Below are 27,811 nucleotides of genomic sequence, written 5' to 3'. Positions count from 1 at the left end.
CAAGCTTATGTTTAATGAGATGACATGAAGGGCTTAAGTAATGGGGTATAGTATTCATATGGATATAAACTAGCCAAGCAAAAGCCTACTCCTGACTGTCTTTTCTTCCTCCTTTATCTTGCCCCTTGTGTCTCACAGCTTTGCCCCTTTGCCCTTGTTCTGACTCCTTCCTGATCCTCCCACCAGGTGACAATTTGAATTTTAAAGCCATTTACATTCCAAAATGTGCATAATCAGATTTTTACCCTGTACTTTTCTGATGTGACTTTTTTATTATGACATCAAGTACTGACCCATAATAAGGATGTAAATGCCCACTTTAATGTCTATTAGCAGTATCTGCAGATGCATATAAAATTATAGTATCATCACATAACTACATATTAACCTCTTGAGCTCCATGATGAACTCTCCAGGGAACACTGTATTCCAATTTTCAATTACCAGCAGTAGTTCAGTGACAAGCAGTAGAAGTCGTACTCATCCATATCCTAAACACTTGAGGTGCTTGCAGAATGACAGAGAGCAGACATATTCTAAATAGACCAGTTCTGATGCTTTCAGTTGCCAGTTATTTGTGACAAGCATTTGGGTTCTTCCCAGAAACAAATAAACACATTTAAGTATACACAGACGTGGGATGTAACTTACCTGAAATAAATTTGTGGCTTTCAGCAAAATTGTTTCTGAGTCATATGGTACCATGCATCATCATCACTTTATCCATAGCGATTAGCAGAGAGAAGGTAAGGTATACAGCAACATAACATGTGTCATCTTTTATGCTTCTGTTGAGCAAACAATGCACTTTGCTCAGAAAATGCCCACTTAGCACAGGTGTGAGGTGTAATGTGTGAGCAAGGAATGATGTGGACTGCAGTACTTCACTGCAAGGATAAGAAAATCACAATTGCAGCTATCTGTCTAGTCCCAAAATGGTATTAATGGAAATTCAAACATTCTGATTTTCATGTTTCAGCTTAATAGAATCTGTTTACATGAGAAAATGGGTATTCAGCTGCAAACAGAGCCTGCCAACCCACATCTAACAAACACACACAAGAAAGCTTGTAGAGGGAGGTTGTTTGTGTTTGTCTTTTTGGTTTTTTTTAAACATGTGCTAATTTCTCTAGAAGATGTAAACCAAGAGTCCATGGAGAGAACAGAACAAGACTGAGGATAATAAAGACAATAGTACCATTTTCTCTTTGTACCCTTCTCTTTTTTCCCAATACAGCACAGTCAGATGATTGATTCTGGTTCTAAGGGCATTCTTCCCAAACTAAACATTAAGACTTCTGATACTTTAAAACTTTGCTGAATTGGGCATTAGAAGGCAGCCTATCATTTGCTAAACAACAGTCAGGTTTACTTCACTAGATAATCATTACTCTGTGGTTTAGAGAAAAGAATCAAGAGGACAATACTTGAAGTATCACTGCAAGACATTCATCCTATGATGTTCAGGTAAAAATTTAGGAAGTGTGATTGTTCCATAGCAAGTTTTCACCTACCTATTCCTCTTTCTGGAGGTGTAGCAGACAAAGCAGCATAGCAGATTCTCAGCAGATTCTTTAGGATACTATGCATTTGGGGCTGCTCTTTCAATTCCTTTCAAATCCAGGAATCATAGTATTTCCAGAGACAAAACATATTTGGGGAAATTAAAATACCTTTGTAAGGAAACTCCAATACAAAGTGAATACACACCAAGAAGTCCTAGCTCAAAAATAAATAATATATATGCACAGATACACATATATCTGGTTACAGATTAAAATACTCAAAAGGGAAGAAATCCCTTTCCTGCCATCCTAAATTGTCCCTTGGTCCATACACTTTATAATAATGCTAAATCAAATGATTACACTGTTTATTTTTGAGACTCTAACTTTATACAGAGCATAGAAGGCATGTCTCCAGAGAGGTGAAGGGCAGGAACTGAAGGAGATGAGCACAAGGGAGTCAGACCCAATGACAGAAAGGACAAAGCAGGAGGCTGTCCAGGTTCTCATGATGAAAGTGACTGACCACCAGCCCTGGAGAGATCCTGCCTGCTGCCATCTCTCTGTCAGCTGAGAAGCCATGGAAAGACTTCAGCAATATGGACAATGCTCCTCACCTTATCAGTAATTGGGGCTGGATGTGCAGAAGCTCTGAGCACTTATAGCTGCTAAGGAAGTTTGTAGGAAATGTGATTTGAACCTACAAAAGGGTACAAAGTCAGTCCCTGAAAATTGCCAGTGTCTGCGTATCTCATCTCAGGCCCCTCAAATTCAGAGATAACTCCTGGGTTTTGCTTCAGTCCCAAATTCCTCATTTATGCAACACAAGTGATGATAACACCCAAATGCTCAGCACAGAAATTCATTAACATTCTAAGCTGTCATAGCAGGAGGTACCCTGATGACACTAACAAGGAAATTACTTCTTTCCTCTTCAGAGTGGAGTCTGGATGCTGTGCAGTAAATAAGGCTTGAAGTCAGCCTAAGTAAGGGGAAGAAAAAAAATCCAAGCCAGCAGCTGTACATTCAGAGAGTCTCAGCTGTCCTACACTAAGGCAGGAAGCTTGTGTGAAAGGGGGAGATGGACAGGCTGAGACACACAACCCTCAAACCCAACAAAAAATCATGCAAGTGCTTTATTGCATTGCACTGTCCATGCAGAAGGGCACTGGTTACAGCAACATGGGCCACTCAAATTGCAGCCTTGTCATCAGAGCACAAATCTTCTGATTTGTTTTATTTGCTACTTGAGGGGTGGGTGGGGGTGCTGAAGATGATTCTTGTTTAAATGTCTGAATACATATCCAAGCAGATGAAGCCCATGGTTTAGAGTCATGCAGCCTATCAGAGTAGGGAGGGGGGTGAAATGTCACCTTGCCCAGGTAGCCCCTGCACTGTTTGAGTGCAGGACAACAGCCACACCTCACAGCCCTTCTCCCCACCCAGCAATCAAACCCTGCATGTCAAGAACCAGCAAGGGATAAAAGATTGGCAAAAGCTCCCCTTGCTGTTTCACTGGGCAGCCAAGAAAGAAAACACAGGACTTCTTTCACTCACCATGCAACATTCAGCAGTAGGTGTCTGGCTCAAAACGGGAATGTGTTTCCCCATGGAGGAGGGCTAGGTGAGTCCAAGCACTTAAAAACTATGTTGTGAAGCAGGATGAAGATCCCTAAGGCAACACTGGTGAACCTCTCAGGAAGCTGGTGTCAAAATACCAGGGAAACATTGGTGTCAGTGCTGGCATTATCAGTTTATCAGAACCACTAGTCTGCCATCACTGCACCTGCAGGCAGTCTGTGAGTTATGGCACTTCTCAGAGGAAGATTTCTCCAATCTTTAGGTACAATTCTCCAACCTCCAGGTACAATTTTTAAAGTGTGTTTTGAAAACTCTGTTTGCTACATTTGCCCTATTGCAGCAACTCCTAAGATCTGCTCACGTTCTCATATCTAAACACCTCCCTGTCACTCCCCCAATAAAAATGAATTAACTTAATGTAGTTTACCACTTTGAAACCCTATACTATATTTCATTGAAAAACTAAGTATCTGTTATTACTGGGAAATTGCTCTATGCCAGTTGAGAACAAAATTTGTATCCCAGATTTGAAACAGTCTTTTATTAACATGTGAGAAGTTCTCCATTAATACATAGGAAATCTACTTGTATTCATCTGTAGTTTCAGTTGATTTTTATGAGCTGGAAAAGCATGAAGAAATGGTTTGAAAAATATCAAAATTGAAAAATACCATCACAGTCAGCACTGTTATCAAACTTGCCACCAGTTACTCAAGCTGAACTGAGAAAATTCTTAGCCCTGGGACATAAAATTAAGGACATGTAAAAAAACCCCACCATTCAGCTTTTCCTTTTGAAATAGAAATTAATCCAATTAGTAGATGAAATGCTTCATTACTCAAAATTTTAAAATTACAAAATTGCAAGTAGGTGTAAGACTGAAACAGCTAATTTTTAGACACGGCAATTTTTGACATTACCAACAGTTTGCCAAATCTGAGCCCTTCCCATAAAAAAACCTATTGCTCCTTGTTCCAACTCCTCATACCTAACAAAAATCAGCACATTTCACTGGGAACACTTGCCAATTCTCACAGGTGCAGCCTGTAGATGAGAAAGGAAAATAATCACTTTTAAAAATTGAATAGCCTTCTTCTCCCAACATGGAGTTAAAAACTTGAAGCCATTTCCAAAGGCTCTTGATCTTTTTGTTTAAAAACATTCAGTCCACTTTGGAACTAATTTTTACAGTTTATTCATTGGAACAGTTAAGGTAAAGGGATTCCTCTGTTGTTCCTACCACAAATATGCATAACTATTAATACTGGGACACAAAAAAAATTCTAAGGCAAAAAGAATTCTAAGTCCTCTGTTCATTTGATCTTTGAAGTCACTGTTATCATGGTAAAAACCAATGATGCCAGTCTATCTTAAAAGGATGTTAGTGTTGGCAAAATGAATTGATATCCATTAAACTATCAATTGAAACTGACCTGCTCATTTAAATGAAATCCCATTTGGGACTGGGCAGATCTGAAGCAGTGGCTTAGAAATGAAAGGCTATTTAAGAAACTCTGGAATTGTTTCAAATTCCAAACAGGGAGCATCTCACTTGTCTAGAGACAATGTCCTGGCAAACTGGGAAACAAAATCATTACAAAAAAAACTCCAAAGAACAGACATGATAAATTACCTCAAGTCCTTCACTCAAGTTTGCAATTCAAAGCAAGAAAAGCATAGTAACTCCCTAGAGACCTTCAGATTACAGTTTATACTTTCTACTTACAGGAACGGTCAAGGAAGTTTGCAGACTAATGGAGAGCCCAATACTGTAAATCTAGTCAGATGTCAGTGGAACCTCTCTTCCCCACTGTCAACTCAGTTCACTTCATATCAGATAAAACACTTCTTTCATATATTGATTTATTTCCAGTTTCTATAATCAGAACACAGATTCTCATTCAGAGAATAGACATCTTATTTAAAACAGAGGGATACAAGCAGGAATCTTTCTTATTTACATGTTATCCTTAAAATAGAGTCCCAAGAACCCAGAGTCCAACCCCTATCAAACAGCTAAATCTTATGACCTCATAAAATATTTGGGACATGCACAACTTAGCTCTTCACAGACTTTGAGTAGAGCTGTTTGTGGGCTATCTCTAGAAGAACCCTCTTTGACAGGAGGAAGAAGTTAAAATGCAACTGATGGTACCTTTGGCTCACTATCTGGTGTTGTCAACTCCTGAGGGAAAATTCAAGGACTTCAGTAGTGCCCAAGGGCTTTGGTCAAGCCAGACCAGACTCTGATCATGGCCCTCTTAGAAATGCCTCCATCAATGAAATCTCACATGCACAAATCTAGGCAATCTAGGCAACCTAGGCTTTAGCTCCAAGTTAATTTTTATGCCCATCTGCAAGACAAAAGATGGTTTATTACTTAGTATTTCCAATGTCATAAAAGGTTTTCTACCACACAGGCATGACACCTCTGATGCTCTTCTGATAAAACGAAACAGACTGAGCTCTTAAATATTTCAAATTATAAATATGATTGGTACAAAACTGTGCTATAATAGTGCTAAAGGAAATGCAAGAAATTTTTGAGTTTAAAGAAAATTTCTTACTTTCTAGGACTTTGTACATTGAAAAGCAGTGGTAAGAACTTTAGGTTCAGACTCAACTGCCTGAATATCACCTCCTATGGTAGTGTTACAGCAGTATGTGGGCAGCAGACTAGCAGCATATTTGGATATATGAGTATATGAAGCCTGAATAGCAATATTAGAACACTCTATAAGGAGTACCATAAGTGACTCTTACAGTTACTCTGTAACTCTGAATATTAATATAAAGTAAGAATACTTCAAATGTAGACACTAGAATTGAATGTATACAGATGTGGAATAGGGGATTTTCATGCAGGAGCACAATTAAAGGTTAAATGACAAGTTTTACAGTATGAAGCTTATGAAAAATGATTTATATGGGTTAGTGGATTACATAGGACTTGTTGACTGGGCATACAAATACACGTCAAAGAAGCCTCATTGTAAAGAAGGAAACTTTTCAACCTTGCTGGGGAAAAAAAAGCATTATAAGAAACAATGTCAGGATGTTGCTATTAAGGAAAAAAAAAATCCAAGAGAAGATGTTATTTACTTATAAAGAGGGTAATTAATAAGAAAACTCATTACAAACAAATATATGCTAATCCTTACTTGATGTTTTCATCATCAGGATGTGTCCTTGTAAAAATATATTTAAATCCAGTTGTAGGATAAATACTATAACCAGAAGTTCAAAAATTTTTTCCCCAGTCTTGAAGAAAGTTTGTACATCTTTCTGAGGCAGGATACTGGGCTAAGGGAACACAAAAAAAAATATCACTATATTACTGCTTCATCTTTACAGTACCCCCCAGGTATCCAAACCAGGTCACTGTGAGAGACAGACTATCCAAACAAACCTTTGGCCTGACACAGTACAGCCTTTCTCATGCTGTTCATCCCATTTCCTTCAGAGGTTACTTGGACAAGAGGGCAGCTTTGCACAACCCTGATCATCCTTGTAGTACTGGCATCTCTGCTTTAGCACACTGAATACTCTAGCTCATAACACACAGGGCTCAACAACACTTTTCCTGAATATTGTCTGCAAGTATATATATTTTGCATCCTTCTCTGATATAACAGGCTGTACCAGTCCACTTTCCAGTTTTACCAATTTTTAAGTTGGTACAAGAATTCTCTTCACACAGCATGCCAGTGAGCACTTCTTTTCAATTCACCAGACTCACAGACTGCCAATTGGGAAGGCATTCTAGCCACATTAAAGTTGAGAAGGATGTTGAAAGTTCCTTCTGTCTCTACAATGTAAATCTGTATTGTATGTCAAGTGACTGAGGCACAGCCACACGTGGGTCTCCAGGCACTGGTGCCAGTTTAGTCTCCCTGCACTTGCCTGTGGCACTATTTACTTTCTTTAAAAATGAGATGCTTTGGTATAATTAAGACATTATGCCCTCTGTGCTGAGTTCAAGCCTTGTACTGGGTAAATTTAATGGCCTAAAATAATCTTGTTTTACCTCCTGTATAGCAAGTGTCCCCTTATGCTTTCTGCCTTAAAAAGTATTACTGTAAAGTATCTTTCCTGCATTTGATGGTACAAAAGGATGTCACAGTCACAAAACACAAACTGGAACAGAATACAGGAAACAAAGACACAGTAATGAAGTACCACAATGAGAACAGAAGTTCATCTTCCTTGGATAGTCTCCTGAGAAACTATTAAAATACATATTCTGAACAAATGCAGTATCCTTCACTTTTGCTTCACTGAAAAGTTCCCTGGTTACAAACTGTTCCTCAAGACAATAAAGTTAAGTTCTTATCCATTTGACATAATTTCTTTTCAATATCTAGGCACACATACTGTTGTTTGTAGCATATTCCTTCTTCAGTGCAGAAGGGGTTACAATAAAAGAGGCACTCCATCATGCTTCTTGCTGCCCTTCTTACAATTTCCCTTCTCATCCTCTGCCCACTAAGCAAGTCTCTGCAACATCCACAAAATAATAGCAAGAGCATCTACAGTTTGAAGGACAGCACTAACCTACTCAATGTCATTATCCAAGAATGAAGCTGGCAAGACACACCTCTGCATACCACAATCACAAAGCTAATCTATCATTCAGTAGCACTAGTCCCAGCCTCTAACAAGCTTCTCTCCAGCTTCTGTTTTGCTGCTTTCTTCACCCATTACTGTACCTTAAAATCATAAATCCATCAGGACAGAAACTACACTCTTTTAATTCAGTCTTCTCCAGTACCTACCAAACTGGGCATTAAGAGCTCTAGAGCTCACTGGAACTACTGGAAATGTGAAAAGAACAACTAGAAAATGTGCTTCCCTCAGCTCTTGACTTCTCTTTCACAGAATGTCCATCTTCTCCCTATACACAGAAGTATATCATTTTGAGATTGGTCACTGCCATCTATGAAAAACTTTTGCAATTGCATGAGGTCCCCAGAGACAAGAAGGGGTATGTATATATACATCACCTATCTAAAAAGACAGGAAGGAGTATTGGTGGAGTCATAGGCTAGTCAGCCCTACTTCAGTCCCCTGTAGCTTTATGAAGCAAGTTTTGGAAGCCATTTCTAGGTGTCCAGAGGACAAAGAGGTGACTAGGAACGGACAGATTAAATAATGGAAAATCAAGCCTATGAACCTGTCTTCTGTGATGGAACAACAGGCTCTGAGGAGGCATAGAGGGCAGTGAATGATGTCTCCACTGACTTCAGTAAGCCTCTTGATGCAGTCTCTCATAGCACCCTTAGAGCCAGATGGGGAGGTATGGACTGGATAGCATCCAGTAAGAAAGATCAGAGAGAAGCTGGCCAGGCTAAGCAATCAATGGTTTGAAATCTGCATGACAGCCATTTATGAAAAGCATGCCTTAGAAGACAATACTGGGATTAATAGTGTTCAGACATCATTAGTGACCTGGTGGAAAAAGACAGAACATACTCTCAACAAGATCAGAAATAATGGCACGTTGAGAAAGAGAGCCACTGATATGCTGGAGGGTGGGGATACTACCAAGAGGGACTTGGACAGATTGGAGGAATGGAAAGACAATAACATCATGAAGTTATGATTAAAACAAAATAGTTCAACCTAAAATTAATAACTAGTGCGACTGATCATTTCAGGACTGAACAGAAATTAAAGTAAGGGCATTGTCCAAATGTCTCTTAAACCCCAGCAGGCTTGGGGCATCAACCATCTCTGTAGGAAGCCTGCTCCAGTGGTTAACCATCCTCTTGGTATAGAAGTGTTTCCTAATGCCATGTCTGAATGTCCCTTGGCACAGCTTTTAACCTTTTTCATATGCCCTGTGACTAGATACCAGGGAAAAGAGACCAGTGCCTCTCTTTCCACTTCACCCCTCAGGAAACTGTAGGGAGCAGTCTCTTTTCTCAAAACCAGACAAAACCAAATTCCTTCACCACTTCCCACATAATGCCTTCCAGGTCTTTCACCAACTTACTGTTTATTATTTGCTCTGATTTAAAATTTCATCATGATCTAGTAGAGGAGGGGATTATCCTGCTCTGCCCTACACTGGTGCAATCTCACCTTGAGTCCCATGTGTAGTTTGGGGTGTCACAATATAGGAAGAATGTAAAGCTATTAGAGAGCATCCAAAGCAGGACTAAGATGGTGCTGCTACTGAATATATTTAAGAAATCCCTTTTAAAGCATATCCAGCCTTCCCAGATTCCTCTGCCCTTCGGGTCTGACTCCCAAGGGATTCTGTCAATCTCCTAAACAGGTCAAAGTCTGCCCACTGGAAGTCCATAGTGGAAGTTCTGCTGGTGCCCTTCCTTACTTCACTCAGTATTGAAAACTCTAACATTTCATGGTCACTATGCCTAAGACAGCTGCCAACCATCACATCACCCACTAGACCTTTTTTGTTGGACTTGATGATCCCTGTGGGTCCCTTCCAACTCAGAATATTCTATGATTCTATGATTTTAAGGACTTGAAATGCCTTCAGCAGCCCCTAGTATGATCTCCTCTATAATTTTTCCAGGTACTAGGGCTAGACTAGCATGTCTGTGTTTCTTGGGTCTTGCTTCATGCACTTCTTGTAAACTGGTATAATGTTGAATAGTTTCTAGTAAGCATGGATCTTTCCCAGACTCCCAAACCTTTGGTAGGGACTGAGAGAGGTCATGCTACAACAACCACCAGCTCCTTCAGTACTCTGGGATGAATCCCACTGGGCCTCACAGACTTACATTCAACTGGTCCCTTATGGTCTTCATGTACACAAACAGAAAGTTACTATTCCCACAGTAACAGTCCTCCAAATCAGAAGACAGGGCAGCCCAAGATCTGTCAGTATTAGAAGAGACCAAGACAAAAAAATGTACTGAATGCCCCCACTTTTTCTTCAATCCAATTTGTCAGGTGATCATCTACAACAAATATCATTCCAGTATTTTCCTTAGACCTCCTCTTGCTATTTATGTACTTCAAAAAGCCTTGCTTATCTGACACAACACTGGCCAGTTTCAACTCTAATTAAGATTTGGTCTTTCATATCTTCTCCCTGCATATGTGAACTAAGGCTCTGGAATTTTTCTGTGAAACTTGACCTTGCTTCCAGAGGTCACACAATCTCCTTCTCTTCCTGAGATTCAAGAGGAATTCCTTGTTCAGCTAAGGTGGTCTTCTGCATGGCTTGTTTGACTTTCAACACAGAGAGATCATCTGCTCTCGTGCTTTTAAAAGGTGATTGCTAAAAACTGACCAGCACTCAAGGAACAGCCTGCTAGTAACAAGCTTGCTGCGTCACCTAAAATTAGCTCTGTTGAAATTCAGGGTAGCAACTTTACTGACTGTTTTCCTCATTACATCAAAAATTTTAAAATTACCCATTTCATGATTCTGTGTCAAAGGCAGGCACCTACCATCATATCTCTCAAAAGTCCTTCTTCATTAATAAACAACAGGTTTAGGAGGGAATCATTCCTAGTTGGCTCACTGAGTACTTGTGACTACAAGTTATCTTCAATCTACTTCAGGGACTTCCCAGACTTGCTTGTCACAGCAGTATGGTATTCCCTGTTCCTGTCTGCAAAGTTGAAGTCTCCCATAAGGACAAAGAGAAACACAACTGGAGAGAAGACAAAACTGAAACTGGGGAGTCCTAATGGACAAAAAGTGGAAAATGAGTGAGCTGTGTATCTTTGAAGCAATAATCACATACTGGACCACCTTCACAGAAGCACAGCTACCAAATCAAGCCATGTTATTACTCCTTTCTACTCAAGTAATCTACATGGGAAGCAGCATCCTTCACACTGAGTACTGTGCAACAGAGTTCATTCTAAGAAATCTGCCTTAGATGAAAAAAAGAGGCAAAAAATGGACTTATTTTATTCATCTAAGAATGCTGTAGATATTAAGTATCAAGTTACTGAAGTCTGAAGATATATTTTGTTAAATACCCTGGAGTAACAAGATACATGATCCATTTAGCTTGCCTACCACTCAGGAGAATCAAATTTGGTTGAGAATCTGACTGACTTGTAAATGGATTCTAACCTAGAAATAGGAAAGACAGGGCAGCTGAAATAATTGGAGTCTCCTGGAACTTCCAGAAAGTTGCCCTAGCAGGAAGTATGGCTTGCTTGTCAAGACAAGATCTGCCACAGCTGCTCTTCGGTACTGCCACAGGTACAATCAGCCTTTAAAGGCAAGAAATACCTCCTAGGAGCTTACAACCTAAGTAAGGGCTTAACCAGGTAACACTGCAACTGACCTCAATAGGATAATCTGATCAATTCTCTTTGCCTGCCCCCAGAGAAAAATCACATGAAGCACTGCAACCCACCCCTCCACCACCACAATGAGATGGAGGCTCTTGATTCCCTAACATCTTTCTTGGAAAAGATTTTAAAGCATCCTGAAATCACAGAAGAGGAAAAAACTACTGTAGACAATACTCAGAGTGTAGCAAGATATATCACAATTGATTTTTAAAGGGAATACAATGGCTAAAATATAAAATTTTAGCTGAATGATCAATAATCTGAGTAACTCTGTTGAATAGACTCAGACTAAGAGAGGTTGTGGAGGATACTCCAGATTAAATCACTCAATTTCACAAATGCTCTTTTAGGGAACCCTCCCTATCATCAGAGCAGCATGCAGTGTGGATTACAAGGCTTCAAACTCTAAATTTTATCTGCAAGTTGTCAGGAGAACGTGGCCACCTTTCCCATTCACTGTATTCATGAGTACTAGATAGTCAAGCTACTACTCTTCAGGTTTACCTTCTCTTCAGATGTTTTAGATTACAAGCCCTTCAGTGCTGAAAATTGCTGTGTTACCCCTTAGGCACCATTGTTCAAAATAGCTGCAAATAAGACAAAGCCATGACAACTTTAAAAACAGGAATACTTCTTCCTTCACAAACTGTTACAGCTTGTCCTGTATTCTAAAAGGACTACTGTATTCCTTCATTAAGGTAAAAAGGAATTTCCTGTTCTTATTACTTTTAAAATATACCACCCAAATAAAAAAAAAAAAAAAAAAAGAGAAAAGAAAAAAATAGTTTTGAGAAGGATTTATAGTGACAGATCTGACAGTTTGCTTGTGCTGCGAAATATAAATCCAATTTGGATGTCTCCCCAAGAATAAGTAGGTATTAGGGGATCAGACACAGTGTGCATGTAGTATAACTAACCATATTTGTCAATCATGATTTAGCAAGTAATTTAGTTTCTGTTTTGTGTATATTATGACCATTTCCTATTTTAATACACATAAATCACTGCTTCCTAGTCCCCCACTCAAATCTGTCCCTCAGTCATTTGACTCATAAGAGAGCAGAACACTGCAAAATCACTAAAATCACACAAATTTTGTTATGTGTTTAAGAGTGCTAGATGCACCGCCACAATCAAAATTGATTTTACAAGTTTAAATGCTCCTGTCTGAAAGCGCCACATGAGGAAAGCAAAAAGTTCCATTCATACAAATAGATCCCATTTTTAAAGGGCTTAAGAAGTTGTGAGGCCACCTTTTCCTTGGCACATGCTATACAGGTACATATTCTGAAAACAAGATAAGCTCCAGAGTTATTAAAGTGAGGGAAAAATCCCTGTCCATATATTGTGCAACACAGAAGGTAACAGCAGACCAAGTGGAAGTTCTATGAAGAGAATCTCTTTAGTGTACACTGCAGTGTAATGTGCAATCATCAGCATGTGGAGACACCTCCACTAGGTACAGCAGACAATACTTTTGAAGGGAGAGAAAGCATAATACAGAAGGAGTTTGATCTATACCCATAATGCTCTGAACTCAGGTGACACTTCAAATGGCTTTTTTGTTCAATGGCATGTTAACTTCAACAAGCATCCTTTAAAAACACTAACAGATATATTTTAATTTATATGCTAAGATATGGATGTTTTGTATAATTTTCTACCATACTGCAACAACATTCAAGAGTCCAGGTTTCTATCCAGGACACCAGCTTGCATATTTATGTCCAAGTAGTTCTCCCAAATCCTTATCCAGTAGGAGCTTTAGGAATGAACATGCAATACACAAGAAAGACTGAAGACATTCAGAACAAGGGAGAAGGAAAAGGTCTAATGGACAATGCTGCCAGTGAGCTGATGGCAATTTCTACGTGGACAAGCACCGTATTTGCTTTGCCAGAAGCAATGTGATTTGAGTCCATTAGCACATGGCCAGAAAACATTCTGCTAATACAGGATTCAGGTTCCATGTTTCAATGTGTTAGTATTCCCTCCTCATTCCCCACCCAAGAAATCCCTTTGGCCTGGAAGCAAGCAAAGGGAGACTCCTGCCTCCCTGAATAGCAGTGGGACTTTCACCCTGAAAATGCCAAATACACAAACAAGCAACATGTCCAGGGGGCAAAAAAAGATCTGAAAACCAGAAGAATCTGTACATGACCCATTACATGTGAGCTGTAATCAGGGAAAGAGATGAATTCATAATAAATACAGTGATAGCAGGAAAATTTCTAAAAGCCACTGCAGTCCCAACACTGATTACCTTTTCTTAAGCATAGATACACAAACATGACTTAGGTGTGTGAGGCACACAGACCAGCCTGGATGATGGCAGGCATCACGCACCAATACTGGAGATAGCACTACTGCCAAACAGGATGTTTGGTGCAGACAAACACCAGAATCAAACACTTCCAAAATCCAGCAAGCTTTTAGAGTTGCAATGCTTCCTTTTAGCTGTATCCAGGGCTCTTCTCTGGTGGCATTTTAAAAAAGTTACTGGAGGCAGCAATAGTAGATTTCTCAGCTGCTGGTGTTTTCCTAGTCCACTCAGAGTTCTGGGATCTCAAGGATGGTGTTGCTGGTAGCTCTGATTCTGCTGCATCCATGTGGACAGATAAAGTTGCTGGAATATAAAATTGCAGGAAAGGGGGAACAGAGGAAGATAGTAAGAAAGGGCAATAAAAAAAAAGTTAGAACAACTGACTTCATGGCAAACCCCTCATATATATAATTTTATTTATGAAGATATTATTTATGGAATTTCCAAAAGTTCTCCATCCAAATTCCTTTGAAATAGAGGTTCTCGATAGCATTAACAATTTTGCTCTAATGAATCACACATTCAAAACTCCAAATTCCCAGTCCACTAACTAGTTAGTTCCCTTAGTCAGAGCTCCTGTTGAAAATCAAAAGTTTTAGCTGTCCCATATTTAAAGTGAATCAATTCACAATCACTCATCTTAAAATAACTTGGACTCCTTGCAAAGACTCAATTAATTCTCTACTTGAGACTTTCAAAGTCTCTGAAGGTATGGCAAATTTCAGGTTGCTTAGCTCACCTAAAGAGTAAAACATACCTCTTCTCACCCAGTAAGGGCAGTACCATGAACCTCCACATATATCCAAAAGGGTACATCAGCATATTATGACAAGAAACTACTTGCCAAACTAGGTTGACATCCATTCTCACTGCTTCAAAATGAGACAGGCTATAAGAGCGAGAGAGATTTGCAGATCCATAGCTCAACCCATAGTCACCCAAATTTCCAGAAGGATTGCCAAAAACCTAGAGATATGAGAGTTTACTCCAATTCTCAGTATCCTGGATCACTCAATCCTCACAAGCAGAACAGGGCCAGGTAAATGAGTGTAATTGCCATAGGAGTCTTTGGGGAAAGTAGAATTTTTTTAATAACTACTTCAATATAAAACATATTCTTTATTGTAGTCCCACAATAGATAATAGCTGTTTGTATGTTTTAATTACAAGTTGCATCTGCTGTTCTGTAGTGGATGAAGGATAAAGAGGCCACAGCAAGCCTCAACTACAGAACAGATTGCTTTGAAGTTTAAATAAAAATTGGTTCATTTGAGGTTCCACACTCAGTAGATCTGGAACCCCAACAATGCTGCTTCTGTACATCCAAAACAGTGAGTCATTCCCATATAGCTACAACACAGCTGATAAAAGTACCTTGCAATTTTACATCCAGCCCATCATCTTCTTCCATCTCAAGGTCATATGAAACGTGAAAAAAACTCCAACAGCTAAGTCAGTCTTTAAACTCACAATCACCACCAATACTAAATAAACTATATGCTCTTTGCTAGCAGCCTCCCCACTCAGGCTCTCCATCTTTCCTTATAAAAAGAAAAGGACTGAAACTGGCTTCTTGTTTCTGGGTATGACAACAGTGAATAAATAGCAAGAACAGGAGAGGGAAAATTCACCAAATTGCTACTCCTCAGACTGTTCGCCAGTAAGCAGTTTCACAGGCTGCTAACTGTCATCTTTTTTACAAGCTATGTGTGAACACATGCCAAGGCTGACAAAAATCTATTTACACAGATTTTTACCCCAGACTCACTGTAATAGCTGATTAGGATGTCAGTTACCACGTGCACTGCTACATACATAGAGGATTGAACCACATGAACATTAAAAACATCAGTGTAGAGATCCGTAGTTGTTCACCATTTATTGTACAACCATCTGTACTTGTGGCCTATTCTGACAAAATGAAGACAGAGATGACAGTCTTCATCAGATTCCTTTCAAACCAGAGCACACCTTCCATAAGGATAACATTTTATGCAGTATTTCTCAGACAAGCTCTACTGTGCCACTGGGGATAGTATTCAAAATCTACTGTACTGCAATGGAAAGTAACACTAAACACAAGGACATTATCCATGCCATGGAAGTCTCAGATGAATGAAAAGTCAAAGGACTTCCACCACCACAGACCTTCTTCCTCCTTAGGCACTGGCTGTTGGTCACTGAGCTAGACAAATCTGTGGTCTAATCCAGTACAGTCAGCCTTAACTTCCTTCAGATTTCCTTACTCTACTGCCAAATTACACTAGCCAGAATTTTGTTCTTATCTGGTGAAGGCCTCATGCTTCAGGGCTCACACTGTTTGACTGTGTAGTATGGAGAACATTAAATTTTCAGTCTCTCTGAGTATTTGCTTAAGTTTGACCAACTTAATTTTGATAAAAGTCGTTTCCTGAAGTACAAATCAATTCTGAATTTTCTACCCACTTTTTGTTGTCCTCAACAGCTCAGTTATTTAGACCAGTTAGTCTCAAAGAGCAGGATAAATATCAGAACTTTAATAATATAGCAATACAATAGAGACCCAAGGCACTTCTACAGTAACACAGTTTTTTGATGTTCATACAAGGGTCTCTGGGAAAAGATACTTTACCAGAACTTATAAATACTCACATTCATGAAAGTATGTGAGAAGACATGGAATAAATTTAGTTGCTTGGTTCCCAAATAAACATTATCTCTAGCTGCCTTTTCTCATTCCTGCACTGAGGAGTGAAATAGCACCCACATCTCATCTGCCTTTTATTAGCATCTTCTGATTTCAGCCAAATTCAACTCAAAACTTTCTGCGGATGGTGGGGGGGGGGTGAGGCGACAGGGGAAGATTTGTAGCTGCATGTTTAAGAAAGAAGCTAAATTCATCACCATGACAGGGGATAGTGTTGGCAGAGATTTGAGCTATTTATTCTTTTAGGAAAATCCTATAAAGAATGACACGAGGAAGCCTCTATCTGCAGTCTTGTTCATCACACTGGTGAGGAGTCCGATAACAGATGTATGCAGTAGCGTGATTTAGTGCCGGGAGCTGGCCCCTGATGTGTATTAATACAGCGGCAAAGCGGAACGAGCCCCTCTTCATCACTCATCTCTATAAAAGAGGTGGAATCCGAGATGGCCCGATGTTCGCCAGAGCAAGCCCATTTGTTCTGCTGACTGATGAAGCCAGCTCAGGCTGTGTCCTTCACCTCCACGGGGCACTCAGGTTGCAAAAAAGGAGATCACTGAAGCAGGACCTGGTCAACAAGTGAGACGAGAGCAGTTGGACGCAGCGAAGAAGCTATTTAAAGGTGAAGAAATCCAGCACTCTGTGCCTGCATGACAGGCACAGGCCCTGCATTTTGATTTACATGTGCTTCACCTTTTGCAAAAGTAAAACACCAAAACATAAAAAGCCCCAGAAGCAAAAAAAATGAGGCTGCCATGACTCCTCAGGCACATGGAAACCCCAGTATATGACATTTATATGGGGGTGAGTAGATACATGCCAAAGGAGAAAAATCTTTATCTCATCAATATCCAACAAATGTAAGAGTGTCCAATTAATTCTACATGATTGCAGAATAATACTATGTATCATTTTAGGCATTGGTAATTCCATAGCAAAATCTCCTTTGACAGAAATGACATCAGATTCCAGAAGTTTCCAAGTTACATGTCCAGGTTTTGCTTCAGCTGTAATTGGGAGTCTGTAGTAGAACACTACTTAGGACACAGCTTCAGTCACCCAATCATAAAAGTTTCTTTCCACAAGCCAGTGGAAAACTTCTCTCCACAAATGCAGCAAACCCTGCCCATGGATGTTCACTTGGCTGAGGATATTTCTAAACAGGGTCTGAGGAAGAGATCTTTACCATTTCTTACCATTAAAGACTTTGCAGACCTTGTCTCTTGATGATCAGCATAAGCACACTGCCTTGTACTTTACTAACTACACTTCTTCCTTATTTTGTAACACATAATAATCCTCTCTCCCACATCCATAATAAGAAAGCTTTCCAAAGCCCTGTGCTATTTTCTAGAGCTAACTTCCACTTCAGATGCACTCTCAACTCTTCAAAAAGTGTTCACTATACAATTTGCTTAATCAGGTAAGTACAGCTTAAATAGTATTTTAAAACACATAGGCCTGGAAACAGAAGCTCTTCTTACAGAAAGTGACCAGCAATGCAGTACAGAATACATACTCTGAATTATAAATAAATAGACAGGTAACAGGGGACAGTGAGACATTAGCACTTATACCAAGAAAATCTAGTATTCTAGAGCTAAGATTCTGTGGTTTCAAATACTATCCCTTTTACTACAGAAGTTCAAACATCCCAAAATGGAAAACTTATAAGCCAGGAAAGAATAACTTAAATAATCAACAATAGAAGAGACTTCTGCTGAACAACAGATTATTAATGTTCTTTTCTCTTCTTTTTTAATACAGAACCTTTCTGACAGTTTGCAAACCAGATCAGTGGCCTGGAGAGGAAGTTCAGCTTTCTTCTCTACTTCATTACTGACTAGCCACCAGCCCAAGGAAGAAACACAAACTTCCTCCTATTAATCATCAGTTTATTTGGTCTTCCCCACTGTTTTCACATCTCCATTTTTTTCCCATCATCTTACCCACTATCTTGTTACTGGATTACAAGAATAGCTATCTAATAAACTTATTGTAAGAATATATGTCAGTGGATAGCCACAAGACAGGGTAATGTGAAAGGACAGAAAACCCACCATGGTCACCAGATTAAAGCTTTTTCATATTCTGGTGTCTAATCAGTGACTTTTCAGAGAATAGCCACATGAAAATTGACCAGCATTTTAATACTACATCCCCATAACAAGAAAACACTATTTTCATCCAGAAGAATAAGACAACTCCCAGGGAATAAGTGGTTTCACCCAGAGATGATACAAAAATTGCCAGATTTTTGCTCCTGTAAAATTGTCTACAAATACCCTGATAAAGGGCATCAGAGCCACCACCTAATGCCAGCCCAACACTGAAGGAACACACTGTGCATACTGATCAACTGCCTATTACCATGAACTACATAATTTAGGACAGTGGAAATAACGCCTCATGAAGAAGCAGATTACTATTCACAGTAAGGTGAAGGACTGCAAATTATATTAACTTAACATTGCTACACTGCCAAAAATTTTTTTGGTAGGCAGCTTTTGATGCCATGCAAAAACTCATGATATGCTCTCTCACACATTTCAATTTCAAACCAAAGTAACACTACTTTTGCCTATGGTGCTTTGCTCAAAAGGGACATGACTATAAAAATGCTGGCAGGTTACCTGATGTTGGGCTAGACATGGAGGCTGCTGCTGGCTTTCGTTTCCTCTTGATGTCCCTTGAACATGGAGGTCCCAGGTGCACATTTGCTTGCCTATGGAGAAATAAAACAAAATAAGTTCCATTCCAATCTCCCATTTCTGTAAGACTGACCACCCACCTCCAGCTCCTACCTTCCCATCAGCTTCTTAACTAGTAAGTAGCCCAACCCAAAAGTTTCTGAAGGAGTTTTGCTAAAATTCTTTGTCAACATAAATTATGCTTCCATTTCCTTTAAAAGCTTACACACAAAATGCTCAGAAGAGTAATTATTTCTCAGCTGTTAAAGGATCTGGTTTTATATTAACTCCAGACTAACTCATTGCATACATAAAGATGTGATCAAGCAGTGATATGACATACATCCTACCATTACTTCTATGCTAGAATAAGAAGTGTCTGCAAGATTGTTCTTTATATAAAATGTATGATACTTGCTCCTTCATCAGAAATTATTCTGCAATCTTTTTGGTACTGTAGAGTCATCTTAGAATGTACCTATAACGCCAAATGTCCATGCATATTGTTTCATTGTAGTAGTAAGTTCATAAACTTAGGAATGCAAAACTCCCTCATGTTTTTAAAATGATGATTTCCTTATCAAAGCAGTGTGCAAACAGCTGAATCTGACTAATGGCAATCTTGCTGCACCTCTAAACTGACTGAATCTATTCTGTTAATATCAACACTTAAGTCTGAAGCCTAGTGATGGATGTTTCAGTTTAATCATTTGCCAATTAAGAAAAAAAATCTGTATTTTTGGAACTGACTTGAGCTGAGAACTTCTCCAAGTCATATACCTGTAGGAAGCAGAGAAGTTTAATTCAGAAATAACAGTCTTTGCAGCAGACCAGAGAACTTCCTCAAATACTATCCATAATGAATATAAATGCATAATTTAGCAATGACATTGGGTTCAAATCCCTTCTTTGTCCAATATAACAGACTTCCTTTGGCAAGTTCCTTGGTCACTCTTATCATCACATTTGATGTGCAAAATGCAGAACTACAATGAACATAAAATCAGTTAACGACTGTGAGCAGCTTACATGGTGTAAAATTTGGAACCATATAAGTTTTGATGATTTAAGTGCTGAAATGCTTCAGTCTCTTCAAAGTTTGTTATTTTGATTTTTTTTTAAATCCTGAAAGTTTATTAAACACGTTTATTACGTACTAAAACCTTTGAAATATAACAAAGGAAAAACTTTATGTGTTTTTATTTCCATGACAAAATTCTACTAAAAAAAACTAAATCCACATATTTACAATATGCATCATTTTAAATGTTGTATTTTTGCAAAACCAAATGGTGCTATTGTATCTATACAGAACAGTGTAGGAACCACAAAGAAATTCCTATACTAGTCTTTAAATCGTTGAATGTTGCTGGGTCTATGTACTCACCTAAAAAAAAAGTGCAACCACAAAATAAAGGAAATACCTACTGTTCCATCTTCTCAACAAAATTCAAAAGTTCTACAAGAAGTCTCTAAGATCTGTCCTATAAATCTGACATTGAAGAACAGTTTCAAAAATTTCTAAATTGTGCTATGTTTCACAGACAGCCAGTTTTTCAAATCTGGGATCACATACTAATACAACCAGACAAAGAAGTCTCCTGAGGGGATCGAGTGCACTTTCACTTAAGCTCACCAAGACCAAGTGCAGGGTCCTTCACTTTGGCCACAACCCCATTCATTGCTGCAGGCTGGGGAAAGGTGGTGGGAAAGCAGCCCAGAGGAAAAGGGCCTGGGGTGCTGGTCAACACTCCCAGGTGATCATGGCTGAACAGGAGCCAGCCAACTCCCAGGTTGCCAAGGCAGTGGACCCATGGCTTGGATCAAGAATATTGTGTCCAGCTCGACCTGGGAAGGGATCCTTTCCCTGTACTCAGTGGAGCTGCACCTCAAGTCCTGTGTTCTCTTTTGTGCCCTTCACTACAAGAACACTGAGGTGCTGGAGCGTGTCCAGAGAAGGGCAATGGAGCTGCTGAAAGCTCTGGAGCACAAGCCCTATGAAGAGCAGCTGAGGGAGCTGGGCTTGTTTAGCCTGGGGAAAAGGGAGCTCAGGAAAGAACCTACTGCTCTCTACAAGGACCTGAAAGGAAGGTGTAGCCAGGTGGGGGTCGGTCTCTTCTCCCAGTCAACTGGCAGAAGAATGAGAAGACACGGTCTCATGCTGTGCCAGGGGAGGTTCAGGTCAGGTATCAGGAGGACTTTCTTCAAGGAAAGGGCTGTCAAACATTGGAATGAAATGCCCAGGAAGGTGGTTAGAGAAACCATCCCTGGAAGTGAAAAGCTTTCAAAAATACTGGCACAACTACAGAATGCACATAGAAATCCCATTTTTGTACACTGAAGGGACTCACCTCTAAGTAACTTTGTGGATGCTGAAAACTGCTTTTGTACATAACTATAATAGTGGCTATACAGTGTTTAACATAGCTGTAGCCAAGTATTCTGAAACATCTAAACACACAACTTGAAGAAAAGAAACAATTTTTTGTTTTGCATCAGTGACACATCATTAGATTACTAACTGCAAGACTGTATACTTGTATCTAAGAATCCAATTAATTTTAAATAACAATAACAACAGAAATAATTTTAAAATGTTCCCTTTTTAATTTTATGGATTTATACTAACCAGCTCATCCTTGGTAGAGAATCACTATGGACTAGGAAAGAAGTATGTACCATCATTTCCAAGAGGCTTTATGCAATTTTTCCCAAATCACAAATGTTACAGCTAGATTTTGTATAAGAGCTCCTGGTTCTCAGCTACATACTCAAACATATACCCTTACCTGATGATTACACAAGAGGTAAAAAAAAAGAAAAATGAAAATAAAAGAATCTCAGAATCCATTCTTGTAGTGAAAGTAAAAGCAAATAATCCTTCAGTTGAAGACTGCTATCAAGAATGCTGTATCTAGTAGCCCTGCCTCTAAGATACAAAGGCTTAGTGGTCATAAATTGTCTCTGTAACATGTTTTTCATTCAGGTTTATCCCTTATTGATCACTCTCACTTCAGTTAGTAAATCAGGAGCCTATTGATTACTCACTGGCTCTGACTGACCCAGTGGTAAAAGTGTCATCTCAAGTGGCTGGTGAACTTTATAGGCACCATAAATCTGCATGCAGGGAATCTCCAGGTGGTAAGTACCTTGGGAGAGAGAAGAGCAGAAGACTGCATTCAGGGATGACAGTCCTCATTAAGACATGAACAGAAAGGATGTCTGAGGTATAACCTGTGAAATATGCAGATTTTTGGTAGATATCACACTTTTCAATGTAAATTTCTAATCACTAGCTCGCATGAAGGTGAGATATCAGTGAGAAAATAGAATTAGTAAATCCCAATGTAACAGCAGACTCCTATAGACTCCTACAAACACCACCACCATTAGGAAAATCAAGTCATGGATATGCACAGCACGCAAAATAGTGGATAGGCTGAATTATAAAATGGGAAAATATCACAAGTTGCAATTATGAATTAGCTCTCCTTCCAAAGCTGAATTTTAATGTCTCTTCTGAACAGTTAAAAATTACTCTAAAGTGGACTAGAACAGGAAAGACTGACAGAAAAATGCATATTTGTGCATTGTCACAGCCCTCTCTGTGAAGAAGTGTGAGACCAGAACTTTGTGAGATGAAAGATCTGGGCCTAAACTTACAAACTAGAATTAAACTTACACTGTCCTTACTAGCCTTCAATCTCTTCTGCTAGGCCTCCATGCTTTCTTCAATGTTGCCTAAACATGTAATGAGAAAATAATTCCCTGGTTTCTTCTGGACTATGACAGGTTTATCATAAGAAAAAAACAAAGTCACAGTGCTTAGTTACAGGTGGATCAGTCAGATGACCAGAGACTAAGAAGAAAATGTGGTTTATAATCTAGAGATGACTGAAATTCTAACCCTGGAAGAGAAAAAGGAGAACATACTCAGAGAAACATATCAGGATCAAAAATGTGGCTGTTTTGTTGGCTGCAATATATTCAACTCACACAGCAGTCACTGCCAGGAGTTAGTGAATGAAAAATTACACATGTATAGGAAAAATAGCTTTCAACAATATGAAAAGTCTATAGTGTCTTTTTGACAGAGATAATATTTTTTGTAATCACAAACTAGAGGAATTATTCAGGAAATACTTGTTGTCTTTTGTTTTTGTTTTTAACACAGTACTTATGGTACCCAGTTCTGCATGCAGGTCATGCTGGAGAAAAAACAGGCTTTGTTATGCAGCAAGATGAAATTCATGGTACTCTCTAATGTGTCAGAAGTGATGCTTCCTTTCATTTATTTTCCACATATTTATTCTATGACTTGTTTACATGCTTTTTAATGACCATTACTTGCACATACAGGACTCCCATTGCACTTCTACAGTTTGAGATGACCATGCACTGGAGCTTGCCACTATTTTACATCTACTGTGGTATTTCAACAGAAAATTAGGATTGTCAATATAATCGGTGGGAGACGATACAGAGCACAAGCAGACACCAGCCCACCAAGAATCTTTCTGAACAGCATCAGGACCCTGAAAACTTCACTATCTATGAAGTCTAAATTGTAGCATAAAGGCCACTCTTTTAAAATTCAGGGTAAAAACCAGCTCAGTCTCCCAACAAAGGTCTCTGAAAAGACCATACAGAGCTAAATGTGACAACCTGTGGCCTTCTTGGAGGCAAGTGTCACATTGCACACGAGTGGTGTGTATGCCTCTTGCTGCCATCTCACATCATCCAGCTTGTCTGCTTACACTCTTTATTCCAACCCTATCCTCAGAAGAAGCAAAGCATGTGGATTATACAGTGAAAGTGAGAGCCAGTCATTAGTCTATACTATAAAAACAAGGGATGTTATTATCTTCATGTTAAAGTGAATGCTAATAGAGACTGCCTTTTAACAAAGATACTGCTACTAGAACTCCACACAGCCCAGCTGTTGCTGTTGTGATGCTGTATTCAGAGCAAACACAAACCAAATGAAAGGCTCTTTCTCTAAGCCCTGAGGTGTTACCTGAGGCTGTTGATGGTGGCTTCACAAAATTAATAGTAAAAGCAGAATTCTTCCTCCTCTTTGACTACAGAGCCAGATGGGCACCAGTCTAATCTGCACATAACATGTGTAAATCAATACAAGTTACTCATCCCATCTGCATGCAAAGCTCCCACACGCACAAGTGGTTCTTGCTATCACATCCCAGTGTAGATATTCCCGATGCACAGCAGTCTCCTATGCCCTGCAGAGCCTCTTGGGAAGGCTTGTAGAGCACATTTTCAGATTCCAAAATCTCTAATAGGTCAGCTCATTTCTTCAATCATCCAACACTCACAGATCTTCAACAGCAGCAGTCTGTTCCCCAAATAAGCATTATAATAATGTGGCAATTCCATTCCTAAAAGTCTGCATGTGGCAAATGCAAGTGAATGTGTTTTCTTCTTGTTTTCCATGTAAGCACTCTAAGCAGAGAAGATGTGATCCCATATATTATATTCCCTATTTTCACACTGAATCAGACTGTATCTGTGCCAGAAAGACTACACTGTTTGCCAGATTTGCTGAGTACACAGATTTAAAATAGGAAGTAAAAAAAAAAAATTCTGAAGCCAAGGAAAATTTATTTTTCACTCCAGAGAATTAGGTTTCATCAAAATGGGAATATTAGGCTCCAGTCAACTGCATGTGACACTACACTGATAGCTGCTGTTCACTGCATGCCTGTCAGAAGAATTCAGTTATATTCCCAACTGGAATATTAGCCAGCTTTAGCAAAGGAAGACATGAAAATCCTCCAATTAAATGGAAATAAGAGTAAAAAAAATAGGGAGAAAGGTTGCCTAGAATGAACTGGATACTGTCCTGCTCAAGCAGGAAAGTATGAAATTGCAGACATCTGTTCACTCCTTCAGTTGCCTCAGAAAAGAGCTGACATTGCAGGCAATTCCTGTATCTCCACATGCTTGGGTAAAAGGCACAAATATCAAGATCTCTGTGCACAGATACAGAAGTGACAGAATAATATTTATTTTCACATGAGTATTTCTAGAGCTGAAACTAGAATTTGAGACATTCAAGTTTGTTCAATTTAACAGCATCACCAAATCCAGAGCATGGGGCAACTTGGAGTAAATGAGGAGATCACTCACCCCTCTACATCTTTATCCCATGTTCCAGGCAAGATGACAGACTTGCTCCTAAATCAGATTAAACTCTAGATTTACAGTTAGTATTAACAGAGTATATGCAAAGCAATTTTCTTGTGTTGTTAAAAAGTCTAATACAATTTTTCCACCTTTAACATCTACCTGTCGTACAAGATCCACTTTTCCTATGATCTCCAGTGGGAATATTTAATTGTTTGGTGTTTTTTTTATTTTTTCACTCATAATCCTATTTTTGAGGCTAGGCAAATAATGAATGGCATTAAAGACAATTTATCTTCTACCTTCCTCTCTTATTCTGCCTATTCAAACTAAAGGGAACATTGGCTCTAGGCTCTTCTGAAACTCTTCCCCTGCCTCAAGGGAATAGCATTCCATCTACCAACAACCTACGACATCATCTCAGCTACAGAATATTGAATAACCAACATCTAATAAGATATTCCACTTCAGCCTATACAAAATTCTCTTAAGTAGAAGGAGCTCAACAACAAAATTCTGTTCAGACCGCTCCTCCCAGGGAGGCAAACAGGGAGAGGGGAAAGAGGGAAGGATCCCTTGAGTTGCCCATGTAAGTCTCTACTCACTTACTTTTAGCAGTCTGCATCATGAAGTCGAAACCTTAACAGACAAGACATGATTAGCAAACGTTTTGTGCTCTTAAAGGAGAGTAATTATAGGCATGTGAAAAAAGAAGAGATCCCTGAGGTACTCTTCCCTTGCATGCCTCCCGAGAGGCAGTAGAGCCATTAAAAATTCCATGATGAAGAGGAAAAACAGTCTGGGAACAGCCAGGAGGCAATACAGCAAATTAATACACCAGCCATCCCTTGAGAGGACTGCAAGAAAGCAGAAAACTCTCCTTGCTTCACAAAATAAAATTATACCACTAATGATAACAGTCACCACACACACAAAACTGCTTCTAATGATGGGTGTGAAATTCCCAGTGCTGTGCATACACTTTGAATGAAAGCTCTTCTCATCACAGACATAAATCAAGAAAGGTAGTGTACGATTTATACTGCCTTTCAAACAAGACTTCCCAAGGAACCTTCCACATAGGCTTGTCAGTGTCAAGGAGGAGGTTCTTTCTCAGCTGTGCTCAGTATTCTGGCCTTCAGCTCTGCCTAAACTAAAGTACTGGGTTACCAGTTTCCAGATAAACTGCACCAAAATCCACCATTGAGACAAAGAAAACAGTTCCATACCAGAAAAAAATACTCCACTTGGTAAATATACTCCACTGGACACACTCTGTGATAGCACAAACAAAGCAGAGCAAGGAGATTTGAATGGCACAGCAGACATCAGGTTGAAGAAACTGGATGGTCACATCAAGACCATTTCTAATATGTTTCATATTATTTCAGAGGATTTGCTTCCCACACACACGCATCCCATTATTTCGGCAAATTTCTGCTCGACAAATTTCAGAGCAGAATTGCTCCAGGATGAGGTGCAAACTGTTAGAAGCTTCCTAAAGCACAGACTACTAATATTGATTCCATACATGGCAAAAGCAGGAGATGTTAACTGGGGCAACAGCTTATCTGAGCTTAAAGAGAACAGCTGAACCTCCTGTAAGAAAATGGACTACTAACGAGTACATTTCGTATGTAAAGCTAAAGAACTACTATCAAGAAAATGTTTCTCTGAAGGAACATCCTCCTGTGCCCTTAGCAGCATCTTTACATAAAGCAAGCTCCTTGCTCCAAAGAGTTCAACCCTTGCCACATACATGGGGCCACAAAACACATTCAATCTTTTCATATTTCTTTCTCCTATAAAGGTTCTTGAGCACATTTCAGACTAAAACAGGAACTATTTTCTCAAATTTCAGGCATTTAAAAACAATACTGCAACTGGAATGGTAAAATTTTATGTCAACTCAGTAACAATTCATCAGTGATTATGTTTGTCAGGACACCAGCCACCTGTCCATTAGAGGAGTGAACCAAATATATATATTAACTGGTTAACTAGACTATACGCCCAGAAAAACTTAGCAAACACAATTTCTCCAGGTTTAGAAATCCCTTACAAAGAGCTTGGCTTTGGAAAGGGCCTTTACTGTCCATCAAAAAGGTAGAGATCTTGCCCAGTTTGAATTTGCAGGATCTGTCCAGCTCACCTTTCTGGAAGACAAACTTCTATAAAGCACCAAGTAAAACACTGGAGGTAAAAGAAAGGTTATCCTAGCTGAAAATGAAGAAACCTTTCAATCTTCTTGGTTCACAGGCAGAAAACATCCCCAGAGTGGGGCAAAAGCACAGAAAGGAATCAATTTGCTGATGCACAATCTTCTGAATTCTTTTCATTCTCATCTGTTGAACATTTAAGAGAGGATTTCTTCCTCCCTCCTCTTTTCCAGCTTTAACATGCTGGCTACAGCAGCATGAGGTCATGGTGCGACAGCACAAAATTCCCTGCAGAAGCCAGTGGGAAGAGAGGCTTTGCTGGGTGGGTGCCAAGCTTCTGTTCAGACACATACAACCTTAGCACATTTTTCATGCTCTATTTGCTAATTAACAAGGGAAAGAAAGCCATGAAGCTGAAAGTCCAGACATTTCCTT

At 39.3% G+C, this 27,811-nt stretch overlaps 1 protein-coding gene across 2 annotated transcripts in view; it reads right to left on the bottom strand.

Moving 5' to 3' along the window:
* Positions 1-299: 299 nt before the first annotated feature.
* The window catches only part of GPATCH2L (G-patch domain containing 2 like), a 45,282-nt gene continuing 17,770 nt past the window's right edge, over positions 300-27,811 (bottom strand). For both annotated transcript variants that reach the window (XM_056492422.1, XM_056492423.1), the window contains exons 10-11: positions 19,017-19,108; positions 300-14,003 (exon numbers count right to left, since the gene is read on the bottom strand). In XM_056492422.1, the coding sequence (XP_056348397.1) occupies positions 13,831-14,003; positions 19,017-19,108 (265 nt within the window). In that variant the 3' untranslated portion in view covers positions 300-13,830. The remainder of the gene's footprint in view (positions 14,004-19,016; positions 19,109-27,811) is intronic.

The sequence above is a fragment of the Oenanthe melanoleuca genome, chromosome 5 (assembly GCF_029582105.1).
Source record: "Oenanthe melanoleuca isolate GR-GAL-2019-014 chromosome 5, OMel1.0, whole genome shotgun sequence".
Taxonomy (NCBI): Eukaryota; Metazoa; Chordata; class Aves; order Passeriformes; family Muscicapidae; genus Oenanthe; species Oenanthe melanoleuca.
This window is presented reverse-complemented; position numbering and strand designations above follow the sequence as displayed.